This window comes from Rhinopithecus bieti, unplaced genomic scaffold (genome assembly GCF_001698545.2).
Source record: "Rhinopithecus bieti isolate Rb0 unplaced genomic scaffold, ASM169854v2 scaffold_54265, whole genome shotgun sequence".
Classification (NCBI taxonomy): Eukaryota; Metazoa; Chordata; class Mammalia; order Primates; family Cercopithecidae; genus Rhinopithecus; species Rhinopithecus bieti.
The window spans coordinates 177,174-190,883 of NW_016821017.1; the positions used below are offsets into that span (position 1 = coordinate 177,174).

Sequence of the window (13,710 nt, forward strand, 5' to 3'; positions counted from 1 at the left end):
TTTTTTTGAGACAAAGTCTTGCTCTGTCACCCAAACTGGTGTGCAGTGGCACAATCTCGGCTCACTGCAACCTCCACTCTGGGTTCAAGCAATTCTCCTGCCTCAGCCCCACAAGTAACTGGGATTACAGACGTGTGCCACCACACCTGGCTAATTTTTTTTTTTTTTTTTTTAGTAGAGAGGGGTTTCCACATGTTGGCCAGGCTGGTTTCAAACTCCTAACCTCAAGTGACTCAAGTGATCCGCCCGCCTCGGCCTCCCAAAGTGCTAGGATTATAGACGTGAGCCGTGGTGCCTGGCCGACAATTGGCTTTCTTTTAGGGTTTGAAACTTTAGAATGGGGGTGGCTTCCTCACCTTTGTCTACTTAATTTGGATCTTGAAGGGAGTGGTGAAGTGGGGAGAAGTGAGAAAAGAGGAAAGGAGGAAGAAAAAGGAGAAAGGATAAAGATCATTCTAGACCTTTTATGCTCCCCTCCAACCCCAGGGCTGGGGAAGGAAGGCACATTAAAATTACCTCAAGGAAGCCTGTATCTATCCCTCTCTTTTCTTGCCCTTTGAAACCTTAAAACCAAGATCTCCCTGAATTTTCAGTGTATACTACATTCCCTCCCTAGCCATGAGGGCTGTTCTCCTAAAAAACAAAAACAAAACACAAGCAAAAAACGCTATCAGGAGAGAATCTTGAGTTAGTGACCTTAAGACCTTAAGGGGAAATGGGTTGAGAGCCTGAATTTGCAAGTGAACCAATGAAAGTCCTAATATAAAGTTTGTATAACTTTATTCCATATGGTTAACTAAAATAGACTCTAGCCTCCTCACCACATTCTAGAGTAGGCCCACACCTTTGCTTAAATGTCTGTGAATTTCCAAGGCTTCTAGTCTCAGTGTTGCCCTGGCTCCAAGTCCCTGCTTGGTGGATTCAGTCTCACTGTGCTTCACCTTTGGTATCTGTTCTCTGCTTTAACCTCCAGGAAAGCCCAGGTATGGAGTTCTGCCCTGCTGTGGTTTCCTCAGAATTGGTCATTTAAAGCATATAGGTGAGCAGCAGGCTTTGTTGAAGGTTCAGAACCATGGAGGGGGTTTACTTTGCAGAGATACTCAATTTTTTCTTTTTCTTTTTTTTTTTTTTGAGAAGGAGTCTCCCTCTATTGTACAGGCTGGAGTGCAGTGGTGTGAACTCTGCTCACTGCAACCTCTGCCTCCCAGATTCAAGCAATTCTCTTGCCTCTGCCTCCCGAGTAGCTGGGACTACAGGCACCCGCCACCATGCCTGGCTAATTTTTGTATTTTTAGTAGAGGCAGGGTTTCACCATGTTGGCCAGGCTGGTCTTGATCTCCTGACCTCAAATGATCCACCCACTTCGGCCTCCCAAAGTGCTGGAATGATAGGCATGAGCCACCGCACCCGGCCGAGATACTCAATTTTTAAAATGAGATATTAGATATCCCTGTTCTTAAAAATCCTCTGGCTGCTGAAGATTTCCCTTTGGCCACCTGCCTCTGTAGTTTCACCTTCCTACCATATTTTTGGCAACTCCCACTCCCCCATCACTGTGCTCCTGAGTCTCCTCATATCTCCTTGCTTCTCGGTTTCTGAGTCCCCTCTCCTCAGCGCCCCTCTCCAACACACACTCACACACTCACTCCACTCACTTTACCTGTCATATGATTTACCTCTGTCTCTCTCACCTTAGCTCAGGGCAACTGGACACATAATTGTTGAACTAAACACAAAGACCGTCTCTCAGTCTAGCCCTTATGCAGCATAAAAGAACTGAAAGAAGGCCAGGCATGGTGACTCATGCCTGTAATCCCAGCACTTCGGGAGGCTGAGGCAGGCGGATCCCTTGAGGCCAGGAGTTTGAGACTAGCCTGGCCAACATAGCGAACCCAGTTTCTACTAAAAATATAAAAATTAGCTGGGCGTGGTGGCAGACGTCTGTAATCCCAGGTACTCGGGAGGCTGAGGCATGAGAATCTCTTGAACCCTGGAGGCGGAGGTTGCAGTTAGCTGAGATTGCACCACTGCACCCCAGACTGTGTGACAGAGTGAGATTGTGTCTCAAAAAAAAAATCTGAAAGAGGCTTTAAATTTTCTTCTTTCTCCCTCCCCACTGGCCTCTGTCAGATGAAAGAAGCCGGATCAAGATTCAACTTCCTACTGATGTAATTAGGCTCCATAACCCTCTTGGCTTGGAAGGAAAAGCAGAGCAACTTTTAGTTTGGTTTTAAATGACAACTTCTTCATTATACTGCATTTGTATCTACCAAAATAGAGCAATAAGGACAACATGCAAATTAAAGACTGTTGGTGATATATTTAAAATCTTTTTTTTTTTTTTTTTTTTTTTTTTGAGACAGGTCTCACTCTGTTGCCCGAGGCTGGGGTGCAGTGGGCCAGATCTCAGTCTCACTGCAAGGCTCCGCCCCCCGGGTAGCCACCTGCCTCAGCCTCCAGAGTAGCTGGGACTACAGGCGCCCGCCACCTCGCCCAGCTAGTTTTTTCGATTTTTTAGTAGAGACGGGGTTTCACCGTGTTAGCCAGGATGGTCTCGATCTCCTGACCTTGTGATCCGCCCGTCTTGGCCTCCCAAAGTGCTGGGATTACAGGCTTGAGCCACCGCACCCGGCCAGATATTTTAAAATCTTAAATCATGAGTAATAATTGCCTTTTACCCTTTTGGCTCTCCAGAAACGTCTGCCTCTCCTTCTCTGGTGCTCCAATGAGATGGATGTCATTGTTCTCTTTTTGCTGTTGGGTCTTGTAAATGCTCGAGGCCTTTCTGATTTCACACTGAGGTTGTTGCCCTTCCCAGGCCCGGAGGTCCAGAGTGGCGTAGGGGACTCAGATGGGAAAGACAGAGGGATCTCTTATCTGAATTTCTCAGCTAGCCTTGACTGAGTCTCCCCTGACCCCCAATATACTTAGACCTTCTCCAGCTTTGGCTCCATCCACAAGCGCTTTTGGGGGGCCGGTCATGCGTGTGCCAGGCTCTGCCAGCCCCTCTGACCCAGTTGAGTTTCCTCCCTTATCCAGGGTCATGGCATGTTTCCTTGACCCCTCTTTCTTTCTTTAGGCCTGCCCTGCCTTTGTTTACTCCCCGCTCTTTTACTTTTCACATCACTAGACTTAATCTAACTATTCTTATGACAGTAGCTCAATATTATTTTATAACCTTTACACTTATGGTTTTCAAGAATGTACTCAGAAAAAAATCTTCACACTCTAGAATTTCATACAAAGGGGACTCATGATTAAGAAGGTAATTTTATCACAGTGCCAGAAACCTATTTGAACTGGCTTGGGGAAGGAGAGAGAGAATGGGTGTGGGGAGAGATTGTTTATATTATAAGAGCAAAGGAGTTTCTCACAGTCCCAAAGCAAAACGAAGAGCCAGGCTCAAGTGGGTGAGCGCAGTGCCCTCTCAGCCCCCGCTCTGGGTGTACACAGCCCTTTCCCACAGCTTCGCCTCTAGGCTGCTTCCTCTCTTTGCAGCCCAACCCTTTCTGCCTCTTCCATTTACCAGCTCTATCTCCCAGAAACCATCAGGAAAGGCCCAGCTAACTCAGAGACCCAATTCAAAATTCACAGGCTTGGGTCAGGTGTCCAGTGAACCATTCTTGCTCCAACTCACTGTGGCCAGGAGCACGGGTCACATGTCACACAAACATGGCTGCCCAGGGTGATCCTTATGGGAAGGGAGACATGGGCTAGGCAGACATCTCAAAGCTACCCACCCCAGGAAGGATTCCCGTGAACACAGCAAGACAACAGATTCTCTCCTCTTCCTCTCTCAGAGGGCACACTTGGAGTTTGTATACAGCCTTCTAGAAAAAGAATTTTATTGCCCATGAAAGTAGGACTCAGGGCCTCCAACACTCACTTCACACAGTTGGCAAGAATGGCTTTGGCTTCTTTGGGTTCTCTCTCCCACTCCCCAATAGTCAGTGGCCTTGAGTCACCGGAATCACACTATCCCTGCCCCCTCTGCTTCACCTTCAGCTCCATTTCCTTGTTCTTGGCTCCTCTCTTGCTGAGGCCAGCCTCATCACATACTCCCCTGAGTGTCAGGCAGTCAAATCCATTCACCCAGCAAATATGCATTGAGCACACATGCTGCGTGAACCCATGTCAGGGGCCAGCAGTGCGATGTGAACAAGATAGGCCCTGACTTTACGAAGCTGACCGTGCAGCCACCCATCAGGGAGCCGATGAGAGAGGGAATGTCTGAAAGGACTTGCCCAGAGCTGAGGACCCCAGGATCGTGTCCTGATGTTGACTTCCAGATGGCCATCATGGCTCCCAGACCTTCCCTAAGAGTTGAAGTCCACACTGCTTGCTAGTTTGCAGGCCACTAGATCATTTTGTGCTAAGTCAGTCCCAACCCAGTTAAAGTATGATTCTATGTGTGGCTTTAGTGTGCCTCCTGAAGCGGTCCCCACCGCGGTTGTGTTTCTCCCAGCAACTGCTGTTAGAATCCATTCCTATAGTTGGGTTGGCGCTATGTGAGTCTTGCTGTTAGCTATAGAACAGAGGGGCTGTTACCTGTGGCATTTCTCATTATGTGGATTAACTTCTGATGTGCTGCACACATGTGGGACCCGCAGGGCATTAGAGAAACCCTGACCCAGTAGCCCAGCATGTGGTGAGCTAAACCTTTTGTGGGCAGAAGGGAGGGGTAGAGACAGCGTAGGGGCCTGAGATGGAGGGGCAGAGGTAGCATGGGAGGAGCATGGAGTCTAGAAGCTCAGAAAGATTGGGCCCTCGGAATGTTTAGAGGGAACAGGCTGGTCACTGGTAGTAATGGAGGAAGCGTCTCACCTGCTGGCATCAACAATAATAGCAATATCAACTATTGAGCGACTGGTGTACACAAGTGCTGTGCCAGCCAGTCACATTACATATATTATCTCATTGAATCCCCACCACAGTCCAGTGATGGGGGCGTGATTATTACCACTTCATAGATGAGGAAACTAAGGCTCAGGAGGAGCTTGATGCCTTGCCAGGATCCTCTTGCTGGTAATAGCAGAGTCCGGAGTTGAGCCCAGGTCTGGGCTCTTAAAGCACATGAATAAAGAGGATCTTTTTGGGATCCTTGGCCATCTTTTTTTTGGTATTGAGGCCACCCACAGGGCCTGACTTGGTGTGGCCTGCTGTGGCCACTTGGAGCTGGGTCAACCTCAGCCACAGTGCAGTGCAAGCTGAAGAGCCTGGGACCCTCAGGTAGGGCCTGGTGTCCTCTGCTTCTGTTTTCTCAGCTTTAAAACGGGCATACTTGTGGCCAGGTATGATGGCTCACTCCTTAATCCCAACACTATGGGAGGCTGAGGCAGGAGGATTGTTTGAGCACAGGAGTTCGAAACCAACCTTGCAAAATGTAGTGAGACCCTGTCTCTAAAAATAAAAAAATGGGCATACTTGATCCCCGAGCCTCAGGTCTGAAAATGTCACTGGTGGAGCCAGCTGCAATGGAGCAGTGTAGTGGGAAGATGTCTGATGTCTGCTCTCCCCCAGGCTCTGCTAACCTGTGTTGGGGCCTAGGGGGCCTATGGGGTAACCTGGGTCTTGGTTTTCTCATCCGTGAAATGAAGGGTTTGGACTTGACCATCACTAAGCTCCTTCCCAGCTCTAAGACTTAGTGAATTCAGGGTTTGTAACTTCCTGGAGCAGCTGCCACTCAGTGACCTCTAATCAACCTTGCACATTCTAAGTACTCAGTAAGCACTTGTTAAACCAAACCCAAGAGATTAGGAGTTTCTCAGAAGAGCAAAATAATTCCCCAGTGGAGTTCACCCCACACTCTGAAGTGACCAGCTTCCACTGTCCGTGGGCTCTCAGAAAACACCTGCCGAGTGGTGACACTTGTTACTTTGCCTGAGAGGTGGAGGAACAGGAAGAGGATCAGGAGTTTGGGTTTAAAGTTGGGGAGGAAAGAAACCAGCTACATAGCACATTATCGAAGCACTGCTCGGTCAGTGTGAGACCCCACAGCAAACACTCCCCTCCAGCAACCCCACTCCACCCTTGGGGCTGTGTGGTGGAGAGGAAGGGACCTGCCAGATTTCTCTCCAGCCAGCTCACCTGCTGCCAAGGCTCCTAAGGAGGCCCTGGGGAGTCTCACAGCAACTCCTACCCCTGCCTTTATAAAGGGGCCTCTGGAGAGGAGCCTGGGCTCTCCCAGAGACCCCAGGCACATGGGAAGCGCTCATGGGGAAGGGGGTAAAGGGGCAGTTTTGCCAGTCCTCTCACAGGTCCTTAGCTGCCACCACCCCTGCTGCTGTGGAGACCCAGCTTCCTGCTTGAGGCTCTGCTGCAGCCACTGAGCCTTTCTCTCTCCAGTGCACCTGAAATTTCTCTCTCACTCTCTCACTTCTCTCTCTCTCTTGCTCACTTCTCTCTCTCTCTCTCTCTCTGATCTTTAATTAACTCTCAGTGTAGTTTTTCTCTCTCAAACAGTTTTGCATAATCTTTCTCACACTTACACTTACCACATCTGTATTCTCTCGACATATAGCCTCTCTCTCCACCTCCCCAGTCCTTCACATATTCCTTTTCTCTCTCTCTTTTTCTCCCCGGAAACCCCCCGTCTCTCCCCACGCCTCCCCTGGTGCTTAACCGGAAACAAAAGTGAGTTTGTTGTGTGAAGAAGAGGACCTGTGGAAGTAGCAGCCAGGGAGGCAGCAGCGGAAGCAGGCTGGGGCCAGAGGCAGCATCGACAGCCAGGGACCCCAGCGTTCAGCTGTTCCAGGGAGCAGGTAATGCCCCAGGCAGGACTGGTTTGCATCCTGCTCTCTGCCTGTCTCCTCTCTCCAGGACCCGTCCATTTATTTGCCTTCTTGTCTGGCCTTGGATTCCTGACTTACGGAGTGGCAGGCACAGGGGCCCAAGGAGTGGCATGCCCTACTCTTCAGAGAACTGTGTGTGGTCTGCTGTGGCTGGGGTTGGGGTGGCTGGGTGAGGGACATGCTAGAACCTAGAAAGGCAGGTTAGGGCTAGATTACGAGGGATGGTTTGAGCCATGTCACTGACCCCTAGGCTTTAGGCAATAGAGAGACATTGAAAGTTTTTCAACTGGTGAATAACATAATCAAATCTACGTTTTATTTTATTTTATTTTTTATTTTCTTTTTCATGCCATCCTCCAAGGTACATCAAATTTAAAAGAGTAGTTACTGATTTCTAATCCCAGGGTGAATTGGTGTGGCCCCCTCAGAATCAAGCAGTCACAGTTTTCTCAATTTGAAGAAAAAATAAGGTTATTTTCTCAATTGTTGGTTTTTTTGTCTATAAAATTTCTTTAAACATTTGATGTCTGCTAGCAAGTGCCAGCAATCAATAAGACAGTGGAAAGGATGTAAGTTAAAGGAATAGGCTGGGCCCAGTGGCTCATACCTTTAATCCTGGCACTTTAGGAGGCTGAAGCAGGTGGATTTCTTAAGCTCAGGAGTTCGAGACTAGCCTGGGCAACATGGTGAAACCTTGTCTCTACAGAAAATACAAAAATTAGCCAGGTGTGGTGACATGAGCTAGTACTCCCAGTTTCTCTGGAGGCTGAAGTGGGAGGATCACTTGAACCCAGGTGGTGGAGGTTGCAGTGAGCCAAGATTATGCCACTGCACTCCAGCCTAAGCAAAAGAGCGAGCCTCTGTCTCAAAAAAAAAAAAAAAAAAAAAGAAAAGAAAAGTAATAGAAAATTCAGAAATTTAAAATTCGTTTAAATACATGAGTCTGTTGAGCTCTGTACAGATAATAGTGTGTTCTGCTAGTAAAATGATTTCTAACTCATATGTATAGTATTTTTATGGTGCTATTCAAAGAGAACCATGACTCCCAGGAGCCCATTGTGTGAACATGTTTGAAATGGTTTTTTTTTTTGTTTTTTGTTTTGTTTTGTTTTGTTTTGAGACAGAGTCTCGCTCTGTCGCCCAGGCTGGAGTGTGGTGGTGCGATCTCGGCTCACTGCAAGCTCCGCCTCCCGGGTTCACGCCATTCTCCTGCCTCAGCCTCCCGAGTAGCTGGGACTACAGGCGCCCACCACCACACCCAGTTAATTGTTTGTATTTTTGGTAGAGATGGGGTTTCACCGTGTTAGCCAGGATGGTCTTAATCTCCTGACCTTGTGATCCACCCGTCTCGGCCTCCCAAAGTGCTGGGATTACAGGCGTGAGCCACCGCACCCAGCCTGAAATGTTTCAAAAGCACACTCTACTGCTACATAGGGAATGGGGTTAAATGGGACAACCAAAGGCAATGGCAGCAGTAAGTGGCTATTGCAGTGATAGGAGCAGATGATGAGAGCCAGAACCAAGATGGTGGCAATGGGTTGGAAAAAAAGGAAAGAACCAAATAATGTTTATGAAGCAAATGAAAGACCTTAGTGTCCATTTGGACATGAATGGAAAAAAAAAAAAAAAAAAAAAAGGAGCTTCAAGAATGAGTCCAGCATTGTCTAGATGGGTAGATGGCTAGAGGTGCTATTAATCAAAACAGAGGAGAGCAGGGCTGGGGTGATGGAATAATGGAGGCAGAACTGTTTTGAATATGTTCAGGGTGACTTGAGAAGGCCGCCAAGCTCCCAGAAGGAGCAGTCCAGTTGTTGGCTGGAATGTTCAATACACATGGGTGTATTGCCTGGACACAAGGGTGACCTCATTTATAAAATGACACCACAAATAACATGAGCTAGCCCAGAAAGAGTGTGAAGAGAGAAAAGAGAACAAGATGAAGCAGAATCCTGGGGAAGATCAAGATTTAAGTGTTAGCCGGGCAAGAGGAACTAGGGGAAGATTTTGAGAGAGAATCTTCAAAGAGAGGGAAAATATCAAGAAACTGCCCTGTTATAAGAGCCATAACTCACATTTCAGTTCAGAGGGGGCGATCATCACCTCTGAAGTTCCAGAGAGATAAGCCAGACCATAGCTTCTCAGTGCTGTTGGTTTGATTGATTTTATTAGCTTATTGGTTTGACAATTAAAATAACAAGAGGGATCTGAGGGCAAGGGTTGTGAATATGGGTGCATGGCAATAAATGAGATTAATGGGACACTAGTAAGAAGTAGTGGGGACTGTGGCAAACTAAAAAGTATATGCTTACCTAAGAAGGCACCATCATCAACTCTCATGGATTGTTGCCCAGCAGGAACGTGGGCACAGTGATCAGAACATCTGACTTTTCAAGAAAAGTCAGAGATCTGGATTTCTGTATGAAATCTTACAATTCTTTATCTTAGCAATACTTTCAAAAACTTTCATACTCTGCGAGGCCTGAATTAAACACACCTTTGAACTGTCAGTTTGAAACCTCTGCCTTTGTCAACGTCCTTAGCGCAGTGGGGGCTGCGCCAGTGACAGCAGGCTGGGTAGTGGTTGGGCAAGGAGGAGATGGAGACCATGAGCACAGACCACTACTTTAGGAAGTGTGGGTAAAAGAAAGGAGAAGGCAAGCAGGAGAGCTAAGGAGACAGGCAGGGTCAGGGAGGCTGTCTTGGGTAGGAAGAGCTGTTTCTAGGCTAAGAGAAAGAGGGTGGAGAGAGGGAAGTTGAAGATCCAGGTTGAAGAAAGACTAGCTGATGAAATAAGGATCTGAAAGAGTCGAGGGGATGGAAGAAAGGATGTTGATGGATTTCGTGCCTGGAGGCCTTTATTTTCTTGGTGAAGTGGGGTGAAAGATGAATCAAAAGCTTGAAGAGAGGAGCAAAGGTTAGGGACAGCCTCGAGGGACACAGGAAGGGTACTGGCAAGGATGCATGGAAGGTTGCTGCACTTGAGACCTGCTGAGGGAAAACCCTTACAGTGGGTCTTATGGGCCTGGGTGTGGGTGTTGGTGGTGAGGGGCTAAGCACCTGTTACCGTCCAAGCCCTGTGTCAGGCATTTCATTCTCTTACCTGATGTATTCCTCCCAGCAGTCCTGCTCACTCAACTGAGTTCACTCGTGAATAAGTGGCAGCCGCGAGAATCACACCCTTGTCTGGCTGGATTGGAAGTCCATTTGGTTCCACCACACTACCACTCCATGCTGCCATCCCCACCCCACCTACCCCCCCGCCCAAGCCCTCAGACACATCTGCAGAGAAGACTGGGCCAGTGAATTCTTGTCTGGGCATTGCCTGGCTAGTTTTATTGGGAAGTCAAAGGGGGAAGAATGGAGGATGTGATGAAGAAAAGAGTAGAGGTCCATGAAGAAATAAGTGAGAACAGAAGGGAATGATGAACTGAGGAAAGAAGCTGGAGGAAGGCAAGACCTGATGAGGCCTAGGAGACAGTGAATGAGAGATTGCATCGGGACAGGGCAGTGGGGTTGGTGAGGAGGGACTGCGTTCCTAAAAATTTCAATATGAGGGTGAAGATGAGGGGAAAGGAGGTGAGTTAAGGATGACTCCAAGGTGTCTAGCCTGTGCAGTGGGGTGGGCAGGGATGCCTTTAGTCACAGCATTGGTCACCACTTTGACGTCATGCTATCTCTCTGTCCCTTGCTCACGTGCTAAACCACACTCACCAGCACTTTTCCACCACAGGGTGCCTGGAACATGCAGAGCACTCTTCCTCCAGATCTGCAGAGTAGCTCATTCCCATTTTTCAAGTCACAGCTTCAGTGTCCCCTCCTCAGAGAGACCTTTTGAGACTATGATATCTACTGTAGGTCCCCTGGTCATTTTGTTTATTTTAGACAACTTATTGAAATGGTCATTTATGGATTTGTTGACTTGTTTATTATCTGTCTCTGTCACTAGAGCACGTGCTTAAGAGAGCAAGGACACATAGGTCTTCTTCATAGCTTTATTTTCCAATACCTAGAATCATGATTGGCACATAGTAGGCATTCACGAGAAAGAGAGAGAGAGAGAGAGAGAGAGAGAGAGAAATGAAGAGAAGGAAGGAAGGAAAAGAAAGAAAAAGAGAGAAAGAACACAGATGAAATGTGTTTGGGAAAGGGATGTTGAGTTTTGAGGTACCTGGGAGACACCCAGGAAGTGACTTCCAATGGGCAGTTGGAAAGCAGGCTGGAGGCTCAGGAAATGGACTGCCACCTTGCCCAGGAAGAAAGTGGGCCCACATGGTACAAGGGTGTGCAAGCTATCCTTTTGCATGGCTGACTGCCTTTTCAAGACCAGTGTTGGGAGTTGGCTGGTTTGGGGCCCGGTGGGAAGAAGAACCCCTCTGGTGGTAAGCTGAAGTTGGATCAGAGTGCTTCTCACTTCTCTCTTTAGTTCTGTTCCTGGTTCTTGCTGCTGCCCTGGCTTCGACCATTTTCCATCATTCTTCACTGCCAGCTACAAGACCCAGGATCTGAATGCAGACTAAATATTTTCATCCTTTTATCTTAAAGAGTATCTCACCCACCTCTGATTCATGGTGACAGGAGTCCAGCTTCACCCAGCAGCTGGACTTAGTTTTACAGAATTAGAAAATGCTTTTCCCTTGTGCTTGCCTCCTACTCCATTTCTGCTGGCCTTGTGGTCCTCCTTCCTTCCATGGGACACTCAGCAGACCTGTTGCCCCTCTTTTGCAGGGTCCCCAGCTGCTGAGCAGCTCCAGGACATCCTGGGGGAGGAAGATGAGGCTCCCAACCCCACCCTCTTCACAGAGATGGACACTCTGCAGCATGACGGAGATCAGATGGAGTGGAAGGAGTCAGCCAGGTAAGGTGGGGCCCCATGAGGCAGGTGGGCACTTCAGTCTTGCACAGCCTGGGCTTGTCTGACCCTCCTAGTGGGAAGGGGCGCCTTGTACCTTGAGAGCTTCCTGGTCCACAAAGACCTTCCCACCTGCCTTCCTTGGTGTCCAGAAGTAAGGAGCAAACAGAACCGTATGACTTTCTCTTCATCCTCAAAGAAACTGAAGTTCAAGTGGGAAGACAGAACAGTCATCCATGAAACTCTGAGAGTAATACAAGGGCATATACCATTGTCCCTCCGTATCCATAGGGCACTGATTCCAGGACCCCCTGCTGATGCCAAAATCCACATATATTCAAGTCTCCCAGTTGGCCCTGTGGAACTGCCTATATGAAACATTGGCCCATATATGGAGGTATTGCATCCCATGAATACTGTATTTTTGACCCCATTTGGTTGAAGAAAACCTGTGTATAAGTGGGCCCATGCAGTTCAAAACCCATGTTGTTCAGGGGTCAGCTGCATTCTTGTCGTCATCATTGTAGTTTTTCCAGAGATGGGGTCTCATGCTGTCACCCAGGCTTCAGTGCAGTAGGGTAATCATAGCTTACTGCACACAGGCTCAAACTCCTGGGCTCAAGCAATCCTCCTGCTTCAACCTCCCAAGTAGCTGGTACTTCGGGCACATGCCACTGCATCCAGCTAATTATTTTTATTTTTTGTAGCAATGAGTTCTCACTTTTTTTACCTAGGATGTTCTTTAATATAAAATGGTTCAAGCTGAATGCTATAAAAGGGAAAGTACCAAGTAGGCTGGGGTAGACAGTGAGGGCTTCCTGGAGGAAGGAGAAGGTGTGCCAGGCACATCGAGTCTGAATGGTGGGAAAAATCCAAATGGAGAGGGCTAGTGGGCCACCGAAGAAAAGGGAACTGGCAGAGTTTGGGGCTGCAGAGTTGCAGCCATGGAGCAAAGCATGGGGAACAGAGAGCTCTCCATATATAGGGAGAGCAGAAGCTGGAGGGGAGCCGCACGGAGAAGTCACAGGAGGCAAGGGAGGGGCAGGGTAAGAGTGGTTGGCACTGCTCACATCCCCAGTGCGTGGGACAAAGGGGCCTTGGGACTTAACTGAACTGTTCAGCAGTACCCAGTGCTCCCAAGAGCCCAAGGGGAAGGAAAGCTATGGGAAGAGGCAGCAGGAAGGACCTTCGGACAGGAAGACAGACTGTGCCGATGTTTCTTCACCTTCTTTACATGATACCACTCTGTCCCCAGGAGAAGAATTTAATTGACTTAAATCAACTTTATCAAATTAAAATTTAATTTCTTTCATTAGAAATAAGGAATAAGAGCTAGGCACAGTGGCTCATGCCTATAATCCCAACACTTTGAGAGGCCAAGACAGGGAGATTGCTTGAGCCCACGAGTTCAAGACCAGCCTGGGCAACATAGGAAGACCTCGTCTCTACAAAAAAAAAAATCAAAATAGAAAATTAGGTAGGCATGGTGGCACACACCTGTAGTCTCAGCTACTCGAAAAGATGAGGTGGGAGATCACTTGAGCCAGGGGAAGTTGAGGCTGCAGTGAGCCATGATTGTGCCATTGCACTCCAACCTGGACAACAGAGTGAGACTGTCTCAAAAAAAAAAAAAAAAAAAAAAAAAAAAGAATAAGATTTGTCAGGCCGAGTGTAGCTGTAGAGTAACACAAGCCATTGTAATATCTAAAATATTTTCACTCCTCCAACAACCAGTTTTTGCCTCCTTGGGGGCAATTATGCCCAAGTTGAGAGTGCATGGACTCAACTATGCCCAGGTCTGTCTCTGCATGGGGCCCACCGTGACACCCAGAGCCTGAGCTGTCCACAACCACGACCTGGGCTCTTCCCTCGCTTATCTCCATCACTAGCCTGGGTAGTTGCTGTGTAGAGCCAGAAGGCACAGGTTTGGACACCCCAGGTTTTCCCTACTCCAGGTACCCTGCAGGGGTATCTGGAAAAAAGGCCACTAGGTGGACTAGCAAATAAATCCCTGCAGGCCTCAGAGAGGAACAAATCCCCAGCTCCACAGCTGGGCCTGGTCCCTGTATG

General features: G+C 48.1%; 1 protein-coding gene across 1 annotated transcript in view; it reads left to right on the plus strand.

Moving 5' to 3' along the window:
- Positions 1-13,710, plus strand: part of SLC4A5 (solute carrier family 4 member 5) — a 110,737-nt gene that overhangs the window by 32,298 nt on the left and 64,729 nt on the right. The window contains exon 4 of the mRNA XM_017860114.1: positions 11,517-11,646. Within this exon, the coding sequence (XP_017715603.1) occupies positions 11,517-11,646 (130 nt within the window). The remainder of the gene's footprint in view (positions 1-11,516; positions 11,647-13,710) is intronic.